Here is a 25,266-nt window from a genome sequence, read left to right on the forward strand (position 1 = left end):
GCGGATGACACTGGGCCACGCTTGGAGGCCTTCCCTTTTCTGCCTGCCTCCGAGTTCCGTCGTGGGGTCTCAGGCGGCAGTTAAAGCCCGGGGGGCTGCGAGGTTCTGGCGTGGCAGTCGGCGGGGAAGGCTCAGCGTGAGACCCGAGCGCCCTGTCCAGCAGGTGGGCCTGCAGCCTTAGCAGAGGCTGAGGGCTCGACTCTGCTTTAAGGACTTGAGGGTGTGGGAGTTGTGTTTTCCTGTTTTTCCTCTACTTCTTGCACCAAAGCCTTTGATTGGTGTGTAGTTTGTTCTTCCGCGTCTTCCCTTCTTTCCATAATTTTGCTTTTACTAGAGGGGACTTACTCATAGAAGCTGCCAGTACTTGAATGTCTGGAAAAGTCCTTGCTTTGCTGTGCAAAGTAATAGTAGGAAAAAAATCAGTAATAACCAGGTAGTTCTCTTTGTAGGAGGAGAGTGCATTTGTCAGCGTCCTAAGCAGCAATACCTGAAAGGGAAGGATTGTATGTTGTTTTGTACTTGAAAGTCTTTCCTGAGTATGCCATGTCATGTGGCTAACAGTGATGTCCGTTTATACCTAAAAAACCCCAAGAAGTTCTAGGTGTATACAGTATGTGTCGTGGTGTTCTCAAATTCTGAAAGTCAACATAAACTGCTCTAAACTAGGAGACTCTAAGACCAAAGACTTACTCAGCAACTAGAGCTGTTATTTTCAGAGTGAGTGGCTGTACCGCAGCTCTGATGGATAAACTTTGACTAGTAGAAACCCTTAGGCTTGCTAAATGTCATGGAGCTCATGAGCTATTGGAAGTAAGGCTTGCAAATTCTGTTACCTGCTCCGTAGGGAGAGGCATGGAAGTAACACCATTAAAAGTGCTATTAGAGATTTCTTCCCTGGATAGAGTGAAGAAACATATCTCAAATATGAGTCACTGGTCATGCAGCTTCTTTAAAGGAGAAAGTCAGGAGACAGCACTGGTGTCTGGAATTTGAACATTATCTGTCTTGCATGGTTAGCAGGATCTTCATAAAAGAGCAGATTAGTGAAAATGAGGTTAAGGACAATTTAAAGTCTGAAGAAAAGAAAGTGCAGCTCTTTCCTTTTGGATAATGAATAACTATTAAATGGAGCTTAATGTAAGTATCTTTCAGATTGTTAGAGAAAGACATGCATCTGTCAGTACTGAAAGGCTTACTGTAGTTGTAATGAAATGAAAGTATCTGGTCTGTGTTACACAGCTGGTAACTTAAAGTTCCTGTTTGACCTTCAAATCTGTCAAATGTAACAGTGGATTAGGTAAGGTTTGAAAAGTAATATAATTTTGTTACAGACATATTTCTTTGTCAGTCTGTCAGTAGCAAAAGTTAATAGATAATTCTTGACCTAAAAAGGTGATATGGAAGTTGGGAGCACTGAGTCTTCCAGTAAACTTAAAAAGATATTAGTGAAACTTTGCTGAACTATTACTACTTATGGCATAATACAAAACCAGTCTCTTTGAATAAGAGAACTTAAGAGTTTTGGGAGGCACAAATAGCTGTGAAACCAAACCTGTGAAGACTTTTTACTGAGGTTTTATGTTAGTTTTCAGACTGTTGTACACCATTAACATCGTTTCAGTTCTCATGAAGACATTATCTTTAGCTGCCCAAGGCAGATGTCTCAAATAATGCTGTTTTTTCTAGGCTTCCTGCAATTGATTTGTAGCTTAAGTCATATTAGAAGGAACAGTTATAGGTGGTTGCTGATGTCTATGAAGTTCTGTAGTAGCAACCACAAAACTTAATAGAGTCTAATGAATTTATTCACAGTTGCTGTGAGGCACAGGATTGATAGCAGGCTCACTTTTTTGTGGGCTGTGAAGGAGAGCAGCATACTATTTGCTGGAAAAAATGCAAAAGGCTGAGAAACTTCCTTTCAGATGGTACCATTATCTGCAGTTTTTTTGTTGTGGTGTTTTGTTTTTTTTTTTTTTTAATTGATTATCAAAGAAACTTTAAAGCTAAGCGTTGTTTGAAGGGATGGAAGAGGGTGGGAAGGCCAAATTCATAGTCTGAGGAGGAAGTTAAAAAAGTGCTTACTGCATGAATGTGTTATATTCTTCATAGGTGGCATGAAACGTCCTGTTCGTAAGCATATACATAAGGAATGCTCTTGGCACACCTTGATAAGTTACCTTGGCCTAAACATCGATTGCCTCTTGTAGAAACCTGTAAGTAAAATAAATGTGATTTGATTTGAGATTGCTATGATGATTTGCTACCTGATCACAGTTAGCATGATCTGCCTTTAAAAGAAAGAGTATCAGTTACTTTGTTTTGTAAAATGGGCAAATCTTCTGTTATATTAGCTGACACTGTAACAGCAGTTGACAAAGACTCTAAAAGCTGAATCAATTATCGTGTTTTACAGAAATGGCAGCTCAGAAAAGGAAGTCTATGTTAGTAGAGCCTTCCGCTAAACGTCCGAAGCTGGACAAGAACAGCAAACCATCATCGTCGAAGAAGGAAAAGGAGGTGTCAGATACAAAACATGTTTCAAATAAATCAAAGCATAATCGATGTGCGGTGCAGGAGAAAACTGTACTCAAAACCTCTGTCAAATCAAACAGGTTAGTGGCAAAAAAATAAGTAATTGTCCTAAGTTATCTTCATAGACTAAATGAGGTCAGAATCAATCTAAGCAGAATTAATTTGAGTTAAAGATGCAGCTAAGTAGTTAAATAGTGCTTTGGGAAGATCAGCCTTAAGTCATTAAGTATGTTACCTGCTACAGGATCTTTCTCTGGAAAAGAGTGGAAATCCAGAAAGATTTCCTCCAAAAAAGTTTCTGAAGCAAAAATAAATCTAATACTATATAAGTTAATACTTCATCTGAAAGCCACAGGTATCAACAATTACAAACTGGGGGGTTGTTGAAAAGCATTCATCTGAGGTTCATAGTTCAGGCTTGCCGTGCATAAAAAACATTAAGTACTCCACTTAAGAGCAACCAGATGGAAGTGAAGTTTTTTTAGACTGATTCTAGAGATAATCCTTCTAAAAGTATTATGTCTTATGACAAATTATGTCTTATGACAAATTCTACTTTCTGGATGCTAGAAAATAATTATTTGAATCTTTCAGTGACACCAGTGAACCTGAACTAGGAACGCGCATGACTACAAGGTCTTCAGCACTGAACTCGAACAATAAAACTACACCTGACAAAAAGATCCAACAGCATCCTAAATCTACAAAAAATAAGGAGGTATGCCAGAAAAAATCTGTGCAAGAAATTCCTAAGTCAAAATGCATAATTGCGCCAGATGAGCCAGTAATGAGGAGATCACAGAGACTTCAGCAGTTAACACATGTACATGTACCAGCAAGATCCCTGCGCAACAGAGAAGTTAAAGAAGAAAAAGCTTTGGAAGCTAAACAGAGCAGCCAGGCAAAAAGACACACCCACAGTGTTGCAGCAAAAGCCCTTAAGTCTGAGAAAACGGAGCAGAAAAACAAAAAAACAAAGCCAAACAATACAAAAGAGGATAAAGAAATACACGTAGAAGTGACCAGCTCTCTGAAAGAGAAAAAAAGCAAAGCAGACAATAAAAATGGTAATTCCAACAGCTTTCAACAAAACCTTAAAGGGTCCTCATTATGTCCTGATGAAAGTCTGGAGGAAGTTAAGAAGGACCAAACGGGCCCTGTATCTCCTATTCCTAGCAACGCAAAGAAAGTGGAAGCAGAGTCTCTTAAACCAAATTCCAAGGCAGTAACTAAGGAAAAGCAACAAATGCATCAGAACATAAAAAGCGGTACAAAGCCAAAAAAGATTTCACAGTCCTCTGTAAGTGAAACAAATGTGGCTGATCCACCAGAGAACGATGCAAAATCCAAAAGGGTAAGCATCCTTGAACTCTGTGAAGAAATCGCTGGTGAGATTGAGTCAGATACAGTGGAGGTGAAAAAAGATTCCCCTAATGCCAAGAACAGCAGAACAGAAGAAAAGCATGCCGACATACAGCTTCAACAAAGTGAAATGCTTACTCAGACAGAACCTAGTCAAAGTACTCAATGCAAACGGTTTTTCCCTAGCAAAAAAGGAATGCCTGTCAAATGTACTCTGAATGGTAGAAGTAACTCCTCAAACAAAAACTCTAAATGGACCAAAATTAAATTACTGAAAGCTAGTAACATGAAGCAAAGTAACTTCAATTCTGCAAATGCCACCAAGGTTTCTTTGTTAAAGGATTACCCTGAAGTTTCAGAGGCAAGTCAAATAGCTACAGAAGCAGAGCTTTCGAAAGCACAAGGCAAGCTGTCAATAACAAGACTCTCTGAGAATGAAAGTGCAACCTGTGTGCAGGAGAAATCAGATCCTTCATCTGAAAGAGCTGGAGCTAAAGAAATGACGTTAGAAATAAAACAGCCCACAAAGAGAGGTGCAGAAAATGGTTTGTTGCATAATTTGACAAAACATTTGTGTGAACCAAGGCCGGATGAGGTAAGTCATTTTAATTATGGTATATGGTGGGAGGGTGTTCTAAATCTGTTCTGTTTTCTGAGAATGCCATGCTCAGAAAGTTTGTTTTAACAATGACTTTCTTTTACAGGAGCTTAAAATTTTCAAATTTATTAAAGATCCTTTACTGGTGTGTTGTCACAGATGGGATGATTGCAAGCTGGAAAATTAATCTGTTCCACCCTCCTAAGTTCTGTATTTCACTAAGTGTGCATCACTAAAATCTCTGGCTGGAGCCAGAGTTTGTACAAATTCATATGGACACTTTTTGATGACTTAAGCTCACATAGCTGTTGTGAATAGGTGTATTAAAAGAAATGCATGGAGGAAAAAAGTGTACTCTATCTGAATGAGCTTCTCTTAAAATCTAAGATTCCAGGGCAAAGGTGTTCTATACGAAGTATTTTACAAGTTTATACATAAGATGAAACTTGACTTTGTTCATAGGTTAAAGGCATTAATTAGTTCAGATTTGTTCTGTTTTGTTTAGACCTTCCGATTACATTTGGAATCAAGTCCAGAAAGTTCTCCAGTGAAGTATGTTACAGCAACTAAACCACCAAAACAATTAAAAAAAGAACCCGGAGAAAGTGAACCTCAAGGTAATTAGTTACTATTAACTTTTTCTCTTCTTCTGACCAGTTACATGGGAAGCATAGGTCTTCCTTTCAGAGGAGTGTTTCGCAGAATGAGCTATTTAAGGTGCAGAACTAAACTGAGATTGGGACTGTTTGACCAAGGCTTTTGTATTTCTTTGTGTGTCACGCCCATGGCCACTTTACTAGCAGCAAAATGTCCTTTTATCTATGGACTGTGTAGTAGGAGAGAGAGATGGCTGTTTTTCTACCCAGCTCCTCTTTCAGTGCCTCTTTGTGCTTTATGCATTAATATTTTAAGGCTTAAATACGCTCCACTGGAGGAAAGGTGAAGTTACAACTTTTAAAACAAACAGGAAACCCCCAAACCAATACTTTCCCTTTTCCATGTAATAAAGTATCGAAACTTCCATATTTCGATTGGGTTCTTTTGTCATACTGGTTTCTGTTAAGGATTCTCTGTTGGTTACAGCTTCCTTTGGATAATTATCACACTTTCTCCTGAATTGTTCTACTTGATCTTGACCACATTGTTCACTGAGTAATCACTCTTCTGTTTTTATTTCATAGTCTTCATTTATCAGCCTGTGAATGCAGTTTGTCAAACCTTGTCTTGAGTGTAATGTGAATATTTTGACTGAAGTACATTTGATGAAGAAATATTATTGATTGATCCCTAATATAGCTCTTCATTAACTTCTTTTAATATTTTGATATTGCATCCTTTTGCTTTGGGGTTTTGTTTTGTTGGGGGTTTTGGTTGGTTTGAGTTTGGTTCACTTTATTTTTATTTTTTTTTTGTTGCTTTTTGTTGTTTCTTTGCTTTTGGGTTTTTTTAATCTGAACTTGATTTTGAGTTGACTGTTTTACTCTTCAGCTTTTCTAAATAGTTGTGGGGTTTTTTTCCCTGACATTGTAGGGTATTTTTGAAGGGCAAAATAATTATACTGTTAGAGAATATAATTTTTTTTTCTTATTTTCACTATTCTTGATTGTTTCTTTTCCTTGAGTGTTATAGAGCATGCATTAGATGGGGGCATACTATACATTTAGGATTCTTATACTATACATAGAACTTTTTATATGGGTGTTGGTATAACCAGATTTAAACTACTGTGTTGTTTCACTGGCTTGTTTAGTTACTGGCAAACTGCTCTGCAGAATTGCTGTGGAAATGTTGAGGAAAACTACCTATTTTTTTAAAGAGGAACACCTGAATACTGCCTCAAAGTTGCAGCTTTTTTTATTGACCATGAACAAATTGCAGCATTGTCTTGTCTGTTTTTGCAGATAACTCGTTGTGTAGCTTAAATTTCCTTTGCAAATAAAAACTTCATTAATAAAGTTAGAATCTTTGGTTAATTGTAGGTTTGGCTCCCAAGCAGTTGACACAAGCTTCGCTGACAAATGAAACTTCTGAAGCTGAGAGCAGGTATAGCATTTCATATGTTATGAAATTGCAGTAATGTTCTATAGAGTTATGAAAGAGTTTATTCTAAGACTTAACTGTTTGTCATGGTTCAAGCCCAGCCGGCAACTCGGAAGCTGCTCGCTCACTCCCCCCCATTCCCCATTTCCTCCCCCCGCTTCCAAGGGATGGGGAGGAGAATCGGAGGAATGTAACTCCCACGGGTTGAGATAAGAGCACTCCAGTAACTAAGGTATAATACAAACCACTACTGCTACCAATACTAATGATAAGAGGAATAACAAGGGGAGAGGACACAACCGCTCACCACCTGCTGCCAACAGATACCCAGCCCGCCCCGAGCAGCGATCTGGGCCTTCCAGGTAACTCCCCCCAGTTTATATACTGGGCATGACGTGCTGTGGTATGGAATACCCCTTTGGCCAGTTTGGGTCAGGTGTCCTGTCTCTGCTTCCTCCTGGCTTCCCCTCCTCCCTGGCAGAGCATGAGACTGAGAAAGTCCTTGGTCAGAGTAAACATTACTGAGCAACAACTAAAACCATCGGTGTTACCAGCGTTGTTCCCAGGCTGAGAGTCAAAAACACAGCACTGCACCAGCTACTAAGAAGGAGAAAAAATGACTGCTACAGCTGAACCCAGGACACTGGTCTATTGTTCCCCACCCTCACCTTTCAGCTTCAAATAAGTGACTTGTCCTTTATAAGAATAGACTTTCAATTTACCCAGTTATCAAGGAATGTTTCTATTTTGTTAAGAAAATTATTAAGCAAGATATTTGTAACTGCACATGTATTTTAAAAAGTAGAATTTAACAGTGTTGGAAGAACATTCCTAATCTTCCTTAAATCGTATGATAAGCAGAGATTATGGGAAGGATTTACCACATGATTTTCACTCACTGAATTATTTAACTTCTGGAAGAGTTCTATAGTGCTTAAGTTATGGGAATCTTTGTATATATGAAACCTTTTTAGGTGGGGAAGAGGGGATTTCATTTAGGATTGTTTTGTGATTGCTGTGAGATGAAGGTGTCAGCAGCCATATAAAAAAAATGTTTCTTATTAGCACTAACTAAATTGTTCTTACTACTACTAATAGTTCAGATTTGCATTTTATCCTTGATCACATTGACTGTTGCAGTTTTTTAATAATTCTGGCATAGTCTCTGGTTTTAGCCAATTACAAGCTAAAGACAATAATTTCTTTGTACCCGATACCTTGAACAGCAACATAGTTGGCACAGTGGTTGGTATATTGATACTGTTTTTTATATTCATAATGGAGACAAGAAGAAATGATGCACTTCGTTTTTAGTACATCTGTCTGAGGCCAAATTAGTAATTCTGACTAACCAGCCCTTTTGTACATTTTGAAAAACTCTACTACTATGGAATTTCACAGAAGATGGGTGGTAAGGCAGATTGAAAATGAGTTAAATGAATCTTTTTAGATTTTTCAATAAGCATTACAATAACTTCAATAACTTTGGCTTTTCATATGTTTATTCTCAACTGCCAAATAGCTTTATGGTATCTACTCAAATTTATTAGCTGAACAATCCCTACTGCTTTGCTATTATTTTGATAAGTATTTTTCTTGTGAGAGCTTTCTTACCCTGCTTTCCATATGCTACCCAGGATTTAAGGCATTATTCTTTCTGTTGTACTCCTGCCATAACACACAGTAATGTGCATATCCAAAGTAGCTCTGTTTAGGGCTTTGTAAGAAGAGGTTGCAGCAAGAAAAGGCAAACCATGAAGTAGCTACTTACTGCAAATTTTGGGGCCCATGACAGGAATAAAAAATCAGCTCTGATTTAGCACAAAAAAATGCTATTTTAGAAATGTCTGTCAAGAGGTTTTATTTTTGAAAAAGCTCACTGAATTAACCTGCTACGTGTACTGCAGTGGCTGCTACAATTAAGTGTTTGGGCCCATGTCCTCAGTTTGCTCAGAAAAGAAAATACGTACAACCTAGTTGAAGTACATGTATTCTTGTGTGTATTTTCCTTCAGTGATCTTCATAAATTTTATTCAAACCTGGAATTAAGGTTTGTTGGGGTTTTGTTTGTTTTTGTTTTTTTTAAATTCCCCTGAATATAGTAGCAAGTTCATAGAATAATTTTATTGTTGGTGTATTATAGTGTTTTCTAGTGTTTCAGTCGTGAAAAGGGGAAACTTAAACTCAGAGAGAGAAATTCTAGGGATATCCAGCCATTTCTTCCTTGGATCCTCTTCTCTCCCTTCCTTTACTACCAGCCATTAGAAGAGAATAAGTTTCAGTTGAATTTGAGAGATTTATGAAATCTGTTTTATATTGCCCACTTACATTTGTGGGAATATTTACATGGTCTGCTAATTTAGCAGTAGCCTGGTATATGATACCTTAAACTAGAGAACTAAACCTTACGTAGGAAGTGTATGGTGTTAGGGACCATCAGTCATGCTCTGAAAATGCTTCAGTTAAATGCTTGTGTTAATGGTTGTGACTAACCTACCCCACTTGATTATAATTCTTATTTTTTTCTTTTTTCCATTAAAAAACATCACTTGTATTTAGGCTAGTCACAAACTGTATTTTTGGTTAATCTTTTTATTTCCTTATTTTTTAATTTGAATTACCACTTAGAATATATAGGACTGTGTTAACTTGGATTTGCATCTTGTTAAAGTTTGGTTGTACTAATTACAGTATCTAGGATGACATGTATAAGCAGTCCCTTTTTTAACATGAAATATATTTGTATTTCAAGGGTTCCATTGTCAAATCCTTCATTAGCATCAAAATGCAGCAACTTCTTACCATCTGAGGAACATATTCAGAAGCTAAAAGAAGCAGGAAAAGATGTTGACAAGCAGCTGATCATAGTAAGTAATACCCTTTCAGTAAGGCTTAAAGCTTCTCAAATAAATTACTTTAGAATTTGCAGTGCTGTGTTTTTATGAACTTGCCTAAAAATCATTACGTATACAGCTATTACCATTATAAATGATTTGTGAAAGGAGAACCTACCTATACTAGATTCATGCAGTGTTGATGAAAAAATGGTGGCAGGCAGACTTAATGTTTAAAGTTGATTCTTGTTAAACCAAATTCCTTGGGTTTTTTAATAGAATAGAATTCAGTAAACATGCAGTTGTTTTGGGGAGAATGAATTTGCCTTTTACGTACACGCAAAATCTGTTCCTTAAAATTTCAGAATTATAGGAGAAGGTCACCTGACAGATTGTGTGCAAAATTAATATCAATGTATTTATTCCTGCATCAACCAAATGTCTGTTGTTCTGAGACAACCTTAAAGATTTTCATGTAGATCCGCTCATTTTCACCATAAGATTGAAGCAGCAATACTGGTTTGATTACTTGTTCTTACCTTTTTTATTATTAGCTACCAAATGTGCAGGTATCTCTTTTAAAACAAGAAAATGCAAAACAAGAAGAAAGATTGACACACAATCATTTTTCTATCTTGTAGAATCATGCGACTTGATAGTGAAACAGTTGGAGTTTTTGGTTGTGTTTCTTTTTGTCTTTTTAATAATCCACACATCAGGTAATCCTTGAGAAATGAAAGGCGGGAGCTGGGGAGCTACAAAGTGGGAGGAATCCAGGTCATTAGGGAAAGAGGACTCTAGTAAGCTTCTTACAAAATTACCCCCCTCATATATATAACTGATGGTCTTGCTATAGTGCATTTTTTTTCATGTAATACATGGATTATAGACATGAAAATATTAACTGAAATAGAACCAGGTGAATTCTGAACACTCTCATATCCATACTGAAATATTTTAAAATCAGAGCTTCTGAGAATTGAATTGATAAACATACCCTTGATTTGCCTAAAATTATACAAATCTAGGCACTTGGAATGCCCAGTCATGGGATGATGCATGAACTGTGTCCAACATTAAGAAGTATTTCAGCTATTGCTTCTTTGAAATTCATTTTACCAGCTGAGTTAAACTGCATGATTAAGTATCTTCACTATATTAAAAGGACGATAAGAATATTCCTTTTCATTTCAGTAAAGCTGACAATTTTTGCTGATACAGTAGTAGAACTTAACTGAGGAGTTGCTAGGATCTTTGACAAGAAGAAATGCGTAACTTTCTGTTTAGCGACTGAAGAGAGGTTGTGTAGTTTTCCCCTACAGTATTGATACAAAATGATGTTTTGCAACTTATTGACTATGTTGTTAGTATTCTGTGTTCAGCCCAAATTATTAGAGCAAGATTCCACACACACACGCTCCCAGATATTAATCAGTGAAAGTTTTTAAATTATTTATCTAGCAAAATTTTAGAATATAAACAATGGGTCATCAATGAGGAACACTAGGGAAAAGGGGAGAGACTTAGTTTCTTGTTTTCAGTGTGTATTTCTGGAAGCTGCAAGTAAGCACTGGATTTAATTTTTAAATGTGAAAGTAAGAGCTTCATAATATCTAATGTATTTCAGCACTTCATACAAGTGTAGTTCACTTGGATTGCGTTGAGTTCAAAGTTTTGTTGAAATGAAAGAGCATTTTGGTAATGCCTGTAGTTCACTTTACCAAGAAAGCATTAGGTACAGTATTGCTTGGTTATTCTTTTACCTGGGGGAAAGCTGCTTTTAAGATAGTCAAAATATACAGAGAAACCCAAATATTTGTTAACCTGTTTTGTAAAATACTGTTCTTAACATTAGTTGCTGTGGAGACGAGACGTAGTTATGTCTAGAGTGATTTGTTCTAGCTTCTGCAGGGGAAGAATTGCTAAATTGACTTTTAGAGTACCAGACTTTGCTGGTACAAATACTTAAAAGATTGGGGATTAAATGCATATAATAAAATAACATACATTTTGTAATTAATAGTAATGATCCTCTGAAGAACAGATTAAAGATTAATCTGTTTTAAAAGCAGTTCAGGTTGAAATTCCTTCTATACAGAGAGCAGTCGTACTACACAGTCGAATCTCTTAAATGAACATCTGTAGTGTCTGTAAAAAATTTTTAGAGTTAATAGCTAGAAATAATTTTTATTTCAATTTCTGGCATGTTGTATTAAGAGCGGCAGTTTTGTTATTCTTTGCCTTGAGCAAAGGTGGGAAATCATGCTTTTATTCTTAGCAAGGAACATTTAACTTCCTCTTTGTTACACTTGTTACACTTGAAAGGTGAAATTTTGGGCTCCTTACTGTGAGATCTGATTCTTATGGAGGTCTGTCAAGCCAGTCTATTTTTATATATGTACACAATTCATTTTCTTTTTCATAACTGAAGCAGAAAAACTAGTAGGGCTTAGTTTGACTCACCACATGATACACTATCTTTGTTTTGCTGGGTTTTTTTGCTACTGAATTTTTCTTGTCTTTTGTATTTAAGTTTGACATCTGTCCTTTTTAATTGTCTTTATGGTATCTGAAGCTCAGAGTCTGGGGTGTTACAATATTGTCTGTATTCTAACCTTTCCACTTCCTGAGCTATATTTAGAGAGGTCTTACGGTAAAATTAGTCTTTGTTTTCCATAAGGTGCTTAATTTTTTAATATGTAATCCTTAAAGGTGTATTATATCACCCTTCTCCCGTATGATTGCTATAGTGAATAGATTCATTTTCTATTTATCGTAAGTAATACAATCTTTAGCAAGCTTTAAGGCTATTTGACTATAACAGAAAAAATAATACATCTTCTGTTTGTAGAAGAAATATTTAGTAGCTGTACTTGCACCGTTCTCTTTTTCTTGGTACACATCATCTAGTTACCTGAGCAGGTTTCAAACATTCATTTTGTAGAGGTATAACTAAGACAAATGATGAGTTGCTTCTGTTTTCTTCAGATTTGCATACTGTCACACATCTTAAAAAGCAAGTCTCTTCAGAGCATAGAACTTCAGCTGAAAACAGAAAGTAATCTAATGCTGCAACAAACTTCATAAAACAAACAGTGACAGGAAAGAATGGTGGTCTAAGTAATGTGCAAGGATTTAGGTTCAGACCAAGGGAAGTATGATCTGTTTTTCTGGAGCAAAGAACAAAGATTGAGGCTAAAATAATATGTTATGTTCTAAATCCACGACTTAGTGTTTAGAGAAGTAGTCTGTTCTGAATATTTGTGAATTGTACCCTCTTATATGTCATTTAAATACACAGTTGGTAGGTTGACAAGTTATGTGAAGCTTCATATTGGAAGCTTCAGAGTAATGCATTAAAATTGTTCTTTACTTTCCAAGTACTTGAATCTGATGTGCTAATATGAGAACTTGAATATGAAATCATCTGTTCCTTTAACTTCTGAAATGAAAAGACATACAAATGTGCAAAGCATCTGTTTTCAGTTTTCATAAGGCGAGGTATGCCTTACATCCAGGACAAGGCAAGTCGTTTGTTTGCTTCTTGTAAAAATTCTGCTTGCCTGTAGATCGAGGACAAAATCTTGACTAGAAGAATAGGAATTGATAAAAGTATTAATGCTACAAAGGAATGTTCTATATAATGATTTCTGAAGTACAGGGTTACTTCTTCCATTTTATCCTACTAAGGAGATGTGTTCTTTTGAAAATTAAGCTAGTCTTGAAAATTATACTCATTGATTTTAGGAAAGAATGTGTGAAAAGAAAGAGCAGTGAAAACAAATCACTAAAGTGATAAAAATATAGTATAGAGTTACAGAGACTTTTCTGCCCTTTTGGACATCTGAGTTAATGTCTGGATGCAAGCAAACAAGGTTATATGTAGCTCATCTTTATAAGTATCAGCAAATGCATGGATCAGGATTGCTTGATGTAATATGCCTTTGATTCTGAGGTTTGAGTTGGTGTTATATGTGGAAGTGATGTGCACACTAATTCAGTTTACACATTTGGATATCATACTTGTATTTTTCCTTACTTATGTTTTGGTTAGACTTGAACATAGTTTCCTGTTTGTCTGAAATGGGTAATATATATGAAAGAAGAATTTTGGTTTAAGCTTAAAACACAATCCTTAGGGGAAATAGTAAGTGTAAAAGTGATTTCTTATGAGCCTGAAGGAAGTTGCATAGCTATCATTTATACTTGCAGTTTTCTTCCTTAAACTGGTATAGTCCAGTTAGCAATTTCTCTGAAGAACTGGAGAATGGCTTTTGGGCAATCTTTTGTTATTCACATTAGTACTGTCTCTTTTCTTTCTCATAATCCCAGTAAAAATGAAGGGAGTGGTTACTGTATAAGTGATTATGGAGGGAGTTTGGTAGTTGAGGGCGCTCTTCCTTTCCTCCCACACAAATCTTATCCCTGGGGATAGCTCTGCTCTTAGGGGGACAGTAACGACCATCCTTTCTTACTGCTCCTTCCCATTTCTACTTAGCTTTTTCTAGCAAATTCAGATGGGTTGTGTTCTGTGTCCTTTGTCCTGAAGGTGAAAATGTTTTGTAGGGTTAGCTGGGGACATGATACAGGAATTTGGGCACCAAGACTACTAACGTTGTGTTGCCGGTCAACCCTGACAGGCAGCTAACCACCGTACAGCTGCTTGCTCACTCCCCACAAATAAGATGGGGTAGAAAACTCGTGGGATAAGATAAAGACAGTTTAATAAGTAAAGCAAAGCAAAGTAAGGAATTCTTTCACTACTCCCCATCAGCTTGCAGGTGTTTAGCCATCTCCAGGAAGGCAGGATTACATTGTGAGTAGCAATTGGGAAGACAAATGTGATAACTCCAAATGTCTTCCCCTTCCTCTTTCCATCAGCTTTTATTGCTCAGAATGATGTCACATGGCATGGGGTACTCTTTTGGTCAGTTGTTCCAGCTGTGTCCCCTCCCAGCTTCTTGTGCACTCCCAGCCTATTCACTGGCACAGCAGCATGAGAAACACAAAAGCTAAAACATCCCTGTGTTATCAATGCTGTTTTGGTCACAAATCTAAAACATAGCTGCGTAACAGCTGCTGTGAAGGAAATTAGCCTTATCCCCACTAAAACCAGTACACCTTGGAACACTGTCTAATAATCTTGAATGATGTATTTATATGGGTTGGGAACGGACTGATTGTCCATTGTAAACATTGTGCAGATTAGTTTCCTAATTTTATATTTTTTTTCATATTGCTTTAGCTAATGACCAGTGAGGATATCATTTCATGAAGGATAATGACCCTCCATTTTAATTTTTCAAATATGTTAAATAAAATTAGATACATCAAAGTTTTGAAAGTTACAAGTTCATCTGTATCTATTGGCTAAAATAGCATTCCAGAGAGATGGGTACTGGTGATGGAGGGGTTTTTGGGTTGGGTTTTTATTTTGATTTTTTTTGTTTGGGATGGTTTGGGTTTTCTTGTTTGTTTTGTTAATTCCACAGTCTTCAATTTGAAGTGAAACTTGTTTCTGAGTTGGGTCATGTCTTCTGATCCTCCTGGTCAGCAAGAGGATCTACCCATCAGCTTCTGTCTTGAGTGCATCTTTCACTGAAATAGCATTCTTTGACCTTTTCATTTTCTGTGGAGAGCCCAAAAAACTTTGTGTTTGTTCCTTCCTGCTCTGCTTGTATTTCCTTTCCAGCCTGCCTGTTTCTATGGCTGGGTTTTATTCTTTGTTCAGTGAAAAGAGTAGAGGAAAAAAATAATCTTCCTCTAACTAACAGTAGGTAATGAACAAAGTGACCTAATCTGTGCCTGAAGAGAGAGAAAAGAGAAATCATAAATAAAAAAAAAAAAGGCCCCTTCCATCTCCTACAGAGGCACCAAATGCCTTTTTTGCTTGCAGGGCTCCTTATTCCACATATGGAGGATCAGCAGACATGCACCTTCTCAAAGAAGATATTGGTAAGACTTTTCTTTCTGTCTAACACAGAATTAAGAAACCCTTCTGGAGATTAAGACAACATTGTGACTGTGTTCAATTACAGTTAGTCTCAAAACAGTTGGATCTGTGCTTGTATTGTTGAGGATTGCCTGAGGTGTCAGGAATACTTAATTGCCATCTGCACCTGCCGAATTTGCTTGGGAAGCTTCTTATTGTTACAATTTAGAAAATTGAGGTTTAAACAGAGTAACACGTTTTTCTGCCTGCAACACTCCACGTTTTCTTAAATACTGCTCTGAAAAACGTTTCTGTAAGTCCTGAGAGTCAAACCTCTTACATCTTTCTCTAGCTGTGACAAGTCAATGGTTTATTCTCCAATACCCAGTATGTGATGTTTGTCAAGAAGTTCCTTCTCCCATCCCAGTTTAAAGTTTTTATTTACTCTCGTGTGGTACATAAGGTGTTCTTAAGTTTGCAGGGGAGCATTTTTTTACCTCTTGATGCATCATCCCCTTTCCACGTTTGCTTGTGCAATGACATCAGGTTAAAAATAGTCAGAATCTGTAGATGTTTTGTTACAAAAACACAGATGCATTCTTCATAATTCCTGGCTTTATTTTGCATGTCCTGTGGTTTTTTTCGTTGTTGTCTGCATTGATTTACAAAGCTGCCTTTTTTTTTTTTTCTTCTTTCTTTTTTTCCTCTGAAGCATTATGTCCTGTTGTGTGGCTTTGAAATAGTACTTCAGTTACACAAGAAGGTCTATCTTCTTTACTGCCCTCAGGATACTGTAAAGTATTTGCTAAAAAATATAGTCGGGATTTGTTAGGGCTGCAGAGTTCAAAAGATTGCTTTAGGTACTGCAGTGTGGGTTTTCTGATAATTTACAAAGCAGCTTTTTAATATTAACCTCTGTGTATAGCCCATTGATAGAACTGAATGCCTGTTAGTAATAGTAATATCAGTTAAACCCTTAAAAAAAAAAAAAAAAAAAAAAGAAAAAACCCAAACAAAAAATGCCCCTCAAAACCCAAGCCCACTGATACCATCCCAAAAAGTCAGTGTGGAATGCAATATGGCAGTACTATTCCAGGGAAATAATCTGGTCCTGGAGACTTGCAGAACAGCATTTGTTTTTATAAGGCAAGATGGGAAGAGCTAAGGATATCCTTGCCCTGAATTTTTGGATGACTACTTTGGTAGTAAACTAGATGCTTTAGCTGAAATACCTTCAGCTTCTTGATCATTTGAACAGAAATTGTTTCATGGGACTTTACCACAGTACTTGTATGTATTAAGTATTTTAAGAGTTGCTTTATGTAGCTGATTTTTTAATTTACATGTCTTACTTTTTGAAGTATATTCCAGGCATCAAAGTAGAATTCCTCTTCACTTATCCTACCCTATATACAGGGGGTATGTTCTCCATCTTGAAGATAGGAATTGCTCAGTTCAGTTCATCTTAGTAAGATGATTGCCATACATCATCCTTGCTGGTGATCTGACTTTTTTCGTCTTCCATGTATAAGTCCTTAAAATGCCATATATCTTGGGGGCCAGCTGGGTACTTTGTTTTGAACTATATTATGCTTTAAAGGAGGTCTTCAGATAAAATAAAATGTGTTGGATTCCATTTTTACACCTTCAGAAGCGTCATCTTACTCTGACACTGTAAATCTAACCTCTGAGGGTTTTTTTCCTTTTACTTTCAGAAAATTAATGCTCTCCTGTTTCTCCTTCTTATACAGTAGGAATGTATAAATTGACATACCATTAAAGCAATGACTTCTCAGATTCAGCTTCTTTCTTTTGGCTGAGTTCCATAGGTATACTCTTAAAGAGAAGTTCAACTCTGAATTTGCCTGGCCAGTTTTACCTTTAGTCTTTCCTTGGAGAGAAACAGATATCTTCATTTTAGATTCCACTAATGACTGCTTGAAATAAGTTGCCGTTGCGCGGAGAACTGAGCTGTCATCAATTTGTGCACACAGATCAATTTCCTTTAAAAAAACACCCTGAAGTCTTCTTTTGCTTATATAGCATCCTATTTTAGAGTATAAAGTGACTTCGTGCTTCTCTGTTAATTGTGATATATGTTAAAATAGATTAAAAGTGACATTTATTGCTGCTTACAGAAACTTAATTTCCAAATGTAGTTAAAAAAAGTATTTAAGCATTAAGTGGTAACTTTAAAACATGCCTTTTTGGCTAGAGACTTCACTCTAACTGGTATTCTTCTTGCTCTTTGCAGAAGCACCCTTTGCACCTGACACTTCACTCTTTATTAGGCACTGACTCCTTAATCGGAGCATATTTCCAAATTCATAACACTCTTTTAATGTATAGGTAGCAAAGCAGTAGGTATGGAGTAGTGCCCTTAATTTGGTAATAGTTGGTTATAGAGTAGGAGGGTAACCTAAATGGTCATGAGTAAAATCGTATGATCTTCTGTTTGTATTGTAGCTGCTATACAGTGTCTGTAAAATAAAACTAATGAACCTTGTGCAGTTAAGATAGCATGTCAGAGATAGTAGTTAGCTGTTACCAATTAAGTCTTAAGACCTGAGGGTGTATTCAATGACAAGAAGGATACAAACCCCATAATGCTATTTGATTGCCTTTAAATATTTGGTTTTCCTAAGTATCTAAAAGGCAGTGGTTAGCTATTGTAGATGTATTGCTGATCTTAATTATATCAGTGTAACTTTGGGGGGATTTTAATAATATCCTTCCAAATACTGAGGAACATGGCTTACCTTTGGCCCACCTCGCAGCAACTCACAACCAAAAGAAAGGCAGCGGAAGAACTGGAGGGAAAGCTAAATAGTGTGAGGTTGGATGTGGGAATTTTCTTTGTGGAAGATGATTATATTTACTGCAAATAGGGTAATGAGGGAAGAATTCTCTGTTGTTTTTTTTTTTTAAAAAAAGAGAAGTCATTTGTTCAAAACTAATGGGGGTGGAGCTAATTTTATTGTTGGGTAGAGTTTGCTCTGTGATTGAGGCTGTGTGGGTTTTTGAAAGCTGGAATTCTAAATTCTGTACTTGTTCTTTCTCCTGTTTAACTCAATTTTAGCCTCTGTGTTGAGTTTCCAGAAGATAAGTTATACAAGACATGTCTGATTAGATTATATTTCTGTTGAACTGATTTTCTGTGCTTGCAATTGACAAATACTCTTTTCTTTCTTATTTTTTTTAAATAGGATGCAGGACAGAAGAGGTTTGGTGCTATTTCCTGTAATATTTGTGGGATGCTTTACACTGCGTCAAATCCAGAGGATGAAACCCAACATCTGCTATTTCATAACCAGTTCATAAGTGCTGTAAAATATGTGGTAAGAAAGCCTTGTCTTTTTAAAGATATAAGCATTACCTTTTATTTGCTGTGTACTAGTTACAATTCATATTATGTTGTGTTTTAATAAATGAGTATCACAGTAGGCCAAGAAAACCCACTTTGGGAAAAAAATGTTTTTAAGAGCCATATAAGACAGGTTGTATGTAATGTATAAATATAGTAGAATAATGGTGTTTCATTGCTATTGTATTCTTTCTGTTACAGTTCCCTAATTTTGGGCGGGGGTGAGGGTGGTAGTAGGAAAACAAAGGAATGTCACTGTTCTGAAAGTGCTAAATACAGGTTTCAGTACAACTGGTGTTTGCAATGATTGGCTTAATAGTCAGATAAAGAGCTGATTGTACTGTTTTTGTAATTACTCTTTGTTAATTATAAGTAACTTGAAGAGAGACTGCCTAGGAATCCAGCTGATACAACTCTATAGTATATTGAAACTTCACTGAATTTATAGTGTGATTGTAAACTTTAAGTATAAAGTCCCAAGTATTATTCCATAACGTACTTATATGTGCTGTATCTGAGTATATCTCTCATATTAAAGCTCAGATTTGAAAAACATTGTATAATTTAACATATATTGTAAGATCAGCTACTTCACACTAGCTGATGTTACAAGACTTCTAGGAAATACCTGTTCACATGTCTGAAATCCAGAATAGAATCCACAAAGTCTATTTTCTTTATCACACATGTTACCTTCAGTACTCTACACTCGAGTAGATAAGACCTCCAGGATAACTGAACTGAGGCCACCAATTCATTTCATGTAGGTACCAAATGGCTGTTGGGGCTACTCTTAAATCTCAAGCTGAATTTTATTCCACTGCTTACAAATACACAGATACATCTTCATAGCTGAAGTGTTCTGGTATTTCTTCTCTTCATGATTAGTTCTGCTGAATGATCCAGACATCTTGAAAAGTCTTTTCTGATACACATTAGCTACATTGTAGGGTGAGACTGAGCGGAAAGTGTGTTGGAATGCAGTACATTATAATGGCAGCATGTAATATGTTTCCCCATTTTATTCCTGTTTGTGTCCGTGTCCTCCCCCACCCAGTACTTTCAGTTCTTGAATATTACCAGAGATATAAACATAACAGAAGATGGTGTTAGTTCTTCTGGACAGAAGCTGGCAGATGAGTTCAGTAGGTACTTAAAGCTGCCATGTTCATATAGTTAGGAGGCTGCATTGATGTTTGGCTATCTTGGAAGTTGAAAGAGCTGAAATTTGTCAGTTCTATGTATGTCTAGAGTAACAAGTGAAAGAGCAGACTGCATTAAACTGATTGTAAATAACTATGTAAAAAATTACGTATGTTTTTGAGAAAAACTTCATTGTTTTCTCAGTTGCTAGGCATCTTCTTAAAACTTCACATAATGTGCACTCAAGCAAATTATTTGTATTGTCAATTCAATGAGTAATCAGTTCTGTCTCTAATCTTTGGCTGTGTTTTGTGACATTGTAGACAGCTATAGAGTGGTGATTTAGATGGTTATTATGGAATATAAAATGTAGAGTAAGAGGCAAAGGAGGGACTCTTATGAATCTTCACATTCCCCTCTTAGGTTTTTTTTTCCCCTCATAACAATTTGACACCATTTTCTGTATGGATAAATAAGTTTTGCCATGCTAAATAGTCAAGTCTTTAACACTAGTCATTTGACTCATAGTCACTGGTTCTTGGTTGATTATATTGTGGTAATGTCCATGACAGAAACATCCTCACCTCCTCTTACAAAAGAATTTGAATTTTAGATAAGCCTTCTTGACAGTACATTAGTACACCAAGTCTCTATTTGTTAATTCTTAGTCATCTAGAAATACCAGAAGTTATCCTAGTTTTGCTAGGAGGTTTCTAGTGGGGATTGTTGGAAGGATGGCTCGGAGGTGTGATATACTTGGTTTCTATATATTTGTATGTAGTTACTGTGTTGGCACTATAAGTACCTTCCTTTCTCTGATAGAAGGTGTTAACTGGACAGGTAGCATCATGGGCTTAAGAAATATGTGCTAAAGTCTTGGTAACTTCTTTAGATTTTCTGGTCCAGGAACGTCTGGTCTTGGTGACCTATCTCTGGATACTATATTTTTTTTAATGTAGTTAATATATTTGGCATTATTGATGATTTGGAGGCCTTTCTAATGTATCTTTTAGAAGATTTTTTTCATTCTCTTGTCATTCACATTATTTATGCCATATGATGCAGTCCCAGTCTCACTTGAGAAGACTCTTCTTGGTTTTTCTTCCTTTTCAGTGTGTCTTGATACACGCGTAGTAGTTCTATTGCTGATTCATTTCACAGACTCACAGAAAGAATGTCTGCATACATTGTCATGCTAGAGCTTCTTGCTGTGAACTGTGAAAATGGGCTTGATTGTTATTATCTTGCCAACCTGCGTGCAGCTGCTTTGTGGGTTTTTTAATAGTACTGAGTAGCCAGAGGATAGTTCACATGTAAATAATAAATTAGTTACTATTTTCAACAAAATATAATTTTGGTTGTTCGTTTTAAAGGCCTGTCTCTCTAGAAAGATGGATCTCTGTCCATGATGCCCCCAGAAGTAGGACAGGCTAACAAGGAGATGGTGTTGGGATAGTTGTTTTGTTGTGGATGCCTAATAGGGACAATAAGGAAATTACAGGCCTTGTGTGGAAAGAGGAAGTTTGGCGAGTTCAGTGCTGGTTTTTAGGTTTGGGGAATGGAAGATTGGCAAGGGCTGATAAGGGTTTTCAGAAAGGTGCCATTTGCTTTTAATTAAAGAATGCAAATTGAATAAGCAAGAAGGTAAGGTGGTCAAGGATAGTACTGGAGTAGGAATAGATTAATGTGAGAGATGTCCCCTAATGCAGACAGGCATAGGACTCTGTCTCTCTATCCTTCTGGTTTCAGACATCTGAAAGTCTCCAGAAAAAATAAGCCATTCTAGCATGTGTGTACATTGAGTTATGACATATACATCAAGTGTCAACTCCAGCAGGATGGATAACTTTGTGGGGTGGATATATGGTTTAGTTTTATAAAATCCTCTAGCTGTGATAGCACAGAGTATCGATTGTGTATCCTCTCTGTGATACCACAGAGTATCAACTTAGTATTTCTGGAGGGTTTTTTAAGAGCAAGGCATTATTTTAATAATGGTTTTAAGTTGCAAGGCCAAAACCTTAAATTAAGAAATGCCTGTGGCTACAGGTGCCTGATGGGAATGCAGTTAATGTGTTCGTATTTCAAGTTCATCCTCTTAGTTAAGTATATCTTGAGCTGAAAAGCTGTTATTTGAGCTAATGTCTAATATCTTACAAGTTTTAAATAGCTGTTCTGCTGTAATTGCATCCAAACCCATCTGTGAGGTTCTTATAATTTTTAGATTACAAAAAAAAAAAAAAAAGAAAGCATCATTTGCCTTCTTTGGACCAAAGGTTAATAGGATATTGGGATTGAATATGGTAATGAACTTCATGTCACCTTAGAAAGATTTCATGCTTGTCATGATCTGCATTAATTCCAAAAGTGGTACATCTGTACAATGTAAAACTTAGAAGTATTTCACATAAAGTTCATACCATTAGCTATCTTTTGTAAGGATCTTAGTTTTAACACAGTAGTATTTAGTAGGTACATCCAAGGAAGGATCTTTATGTGCTCTACAGTCAAAACCTCATTCTCTTCATTATGTTCATAGGAAAAAGAGGTAGAATATCTGTAATTTGATGAAGGAGCCAGGAAGAAAAATACAGTAGACCCATTTCTCTGCTACAAATTATCAAGGGTAAAAGTGTACAAAATTTCATACTGGGAAAATTTCATAAATCCTTTTCTTAGTGAAGACAGAAATATACAGCATTAACCACATTTTCCTTACTGCCTCAGTATTGATGAGGAAAAAAAACTGTGTAAGAAAAAAACATCACTGATTTTCATGTATTTGTATTCATTTATGAAATAGGGAGTACAGACAAGCCAGAACTGACATCTATGGAAAGATACCGGCTTTGCTGTCCCATTTCTTACTCTTAGATAAGAACTTTTAAATCATGAGGAAATGCATGGGAAGCAGTGTCTGGTGTCTTCTAACTTATGCTTTTAAAAATAAATCTACATCACATATTATTTTGAACTATAAGCAGAAGATAGTTCATGTGAAATTGAGGGCTGAACGTTTCAGTTGCTGTGCTGTCAATGTTGGAGCCATTCTTAGAACTGTATTCTACATCATAACGCACTACACACTGTGCTGGTAATTACTGTCCAGACTATTTCATGATGTCTTCATGATTTCTTTCTTTTGTAATTCTATTGCCATTGCACCTTAATAAGCAAGCAGAAGCTATCTTTAATCTTGCTTGAATTGGGAGAAAAAGTTAGAGGTAAATTAAAAATTAATGTATGGTGCATTGCAGAGCTGCCTTATGTTCTCAAACAATTACAGATACTCACAGGATAAATCACTGTAGCATGGAGGGGAGGAGGGTATTGCAACAGTTACTGCACACTGGTGGGACTCAATACAGCACCAGTCTGCTCAGCTATGGTGATTAGGCTGTATGTGCCTTGCTGCTGCTGGCTGTAGGTAATCTGTTGTTGGGCATAGACTTCCAGTAATAGGAAGGAGTGGTATAATCATGTTCCTTTACTCCAGGCCTTACAGAATATGTATGCTGGTGGGAACAACCAGGATAGTTCTTTAGTCGTCACAAGCAGTGTCTGTCAGTGCTTGGTCATCTGATTCACTAAATAAGTCTTGGTGCCCTAAAGTAATGTCAATTAAAAGGAAGGGAAAAGCAATTTTTCTGGCATATCAGTAGAATATTTTAAAGCATATTGCAGACATAATGCTTTTGTTTCTTGCTATACTAAGGTGTTCTTGCCTTTGGCCTGAGTGAAGGAGTCCTACTTAGTTTTCAGTGACTGAAATACATAATATTGTGGCATTGCTGTTTACTGCCCTTTATGTTCGTACTATAATGTATTTATATCCAAATAGGATCTTTGTTTGTGTTGGTATTTAGTGCAACTTCTACTGAGAACAAAGGCAGGCAGGATTAAAATGGCGTCTGTGTTGCAATCATTGCCATGCTGGGTGCTAACCTCATACTTAAATAGTTTCAGGGCTACCAGAACATAGATAAATTTCTAAAATTATTCTCTTCATGGCTTGTTTGGGGTAAAGGAGTAAAATCAACATGAATAAAATGAGACACAGATCAAGTTTTATAACACTTAAGTTTGTCAGTTTTTGTGGTAGTGTATGTGGCATTTAGTCAGTGCCAAATTCCATTGTTTGGTCTTTAGTTGAACGTTATTTTATGGGAAGATACAGATTTCAATGAGAATTATTCCATCGTTTCTTCAAAGGCTTTTTTTATTTGAAGTTGCTTTGAGTAAGACGTGTAGATCAGCCTTTTTAGTGGCTGAAGTTAATTCTGCATTCAGTATTTTTAGGTCCCATCAAAGCAACTTGAGTTCTGATATCTACCAGTCCCATCTTACTAGATTTAAGTGGCTTTTTTGTTTTGTTTTTTTCCATGCAGGTACTGCTCATTATTCACCACGAGTGTGGATCTGAAGAAGAGTTAATTACCTCTATTTTTTTGAGTATGTTTATACTTCAGATACACACAACGTAGCCTCCTTCCCCATTAGATTCTTAGAAGGTAGTTATAAATTTTTTTCTAGTATCCTTCTTGTGGCTTTAACAGTTATGATCAGTAACAAAATAAACTATTCCTTACATTTTGGGCAACTGCATGCCAATCAGTTCACTTAGAACCTCCTGGAGGTCTTTCGCATGCCAAACTTTAAAAATGAGTGTGTATTTGTGGAGGTAACTATGTTAAAAAGAAATCTTTTATTAAAACTTAGGGGTTTTCTCATTCACTGGACTTTGGAAATTAAGTATTCCATAGGTTTGGAAATCAGTTATGTGAGCTGAGTTTGCTACTTCTGTTTTAAAATTCAGTTTGCACTGCAGTCCTGGGGGAAAAAAAAACTAGTTGGGAAATTATAAGACACTTTCACAAATTATTTCTAGATATAGTGAGGCTGTTGTATATATTATTGTATAAATAAGATCATGTTATCTCTGTTGTGCTCATTTCTAAAAGCTAGCCAAAGTTTCCTTCTCTAGCAAAGCAGCTGCTAAATAGTGTGAAGTCTCTACATAAATTCACTGTCTAGAACAATAATATGCAATTTCTGTTTGTAAAAGTACACCTTGTATATGGTTTAGATAAGTGTTTGTTTTATTTAGGGTTGGAAAAAGGAGAGAATTCTGGCTGAATATCCTGATGGAAAGATAATAATGGTTCTTCCTGATGACCCAAAGTATGCACTTAAAAAGGTATGGTGAAAAGGACTGGACTTGTATATCTCACTTATTTGATATTTTCATGTAAGTAATGAGAATGTTCATAGTAAAGTTTATATAATTTAAATGTGAATAGTTGAAGTTGGATTCAGAACTGCAGTGAGTCCGTAGTTTATTCCACAAACAGGTCAGACCACTCACTCCTATGTACTGCTGCTATCTTCAGAGAGGGTATGGGTCTGAGCAGGAGTGGAAAGCAGGGGTGGGAGCAGCAGCAACCAACTGAGTTTTTAATTT

General features: G+C 36.4%; 1 protein-coding gene across 1 annotated transcript in view; it reads left to right on the plus strand.

Annotated features, from left to right (window-relative positions):
* The first annotated feature begins 2,109 nt into the window (after positions 1–2,109).
* Positions 2,110–25,266, plus strand: part of ESCO1 (establishment of sister chromatid cohesion N-acetyltransferase 1) — a 29,893-nt gene continuing 6,736 nt past the window's right edge. The window contains exons 1-8 of the mRNA XM_010009862.1: positions 2,110–2,213; positions 2,414–2,612; positions 3,127–4,489; positions 4,998–5,109; positions 6,472–6,535; positions 9,285–9,399; positions 18,505–18,636; positions 24,913–25,002. Coding sequence (XP_010008164.1) covers positions 2,416–2,612; positions 3,127–4,489; positions 4,998–5,109; positions 6,472–6,535; positions 9,285–9,399; positions 18,505–18,636; positions 24,913–25,002 — 2,073 coding nt within the window. The 5' untranslated portion in view covers positions 2,110–2,213; positions 2,414–2,415. The remainder of the gene's footprint in view (positions 2,214–2,413; positions 2,613–3,126; positions 4,490–4,997; positions 5,110–6,471; positions 6,536–9,284; positions 9,400–18,504; positions 18,637–24,912; positions 25,003–25,266) is intronic.

This window comes from Nestor notabilis, unplaced genomic scaffold, assembly GCF_000696875.1.
Source record: "Nestor notabilis isolate BGI_N333 unplaced genomic scaffold, ASM69687v1 scaffold9682, whole genome shotgun sequence".
Lineage (NCBI taxonomy): Eukaryota > Metazoa > Chordata > Aves > Psittaciformes > Psittacidae > Nestor > Nestor notabilis.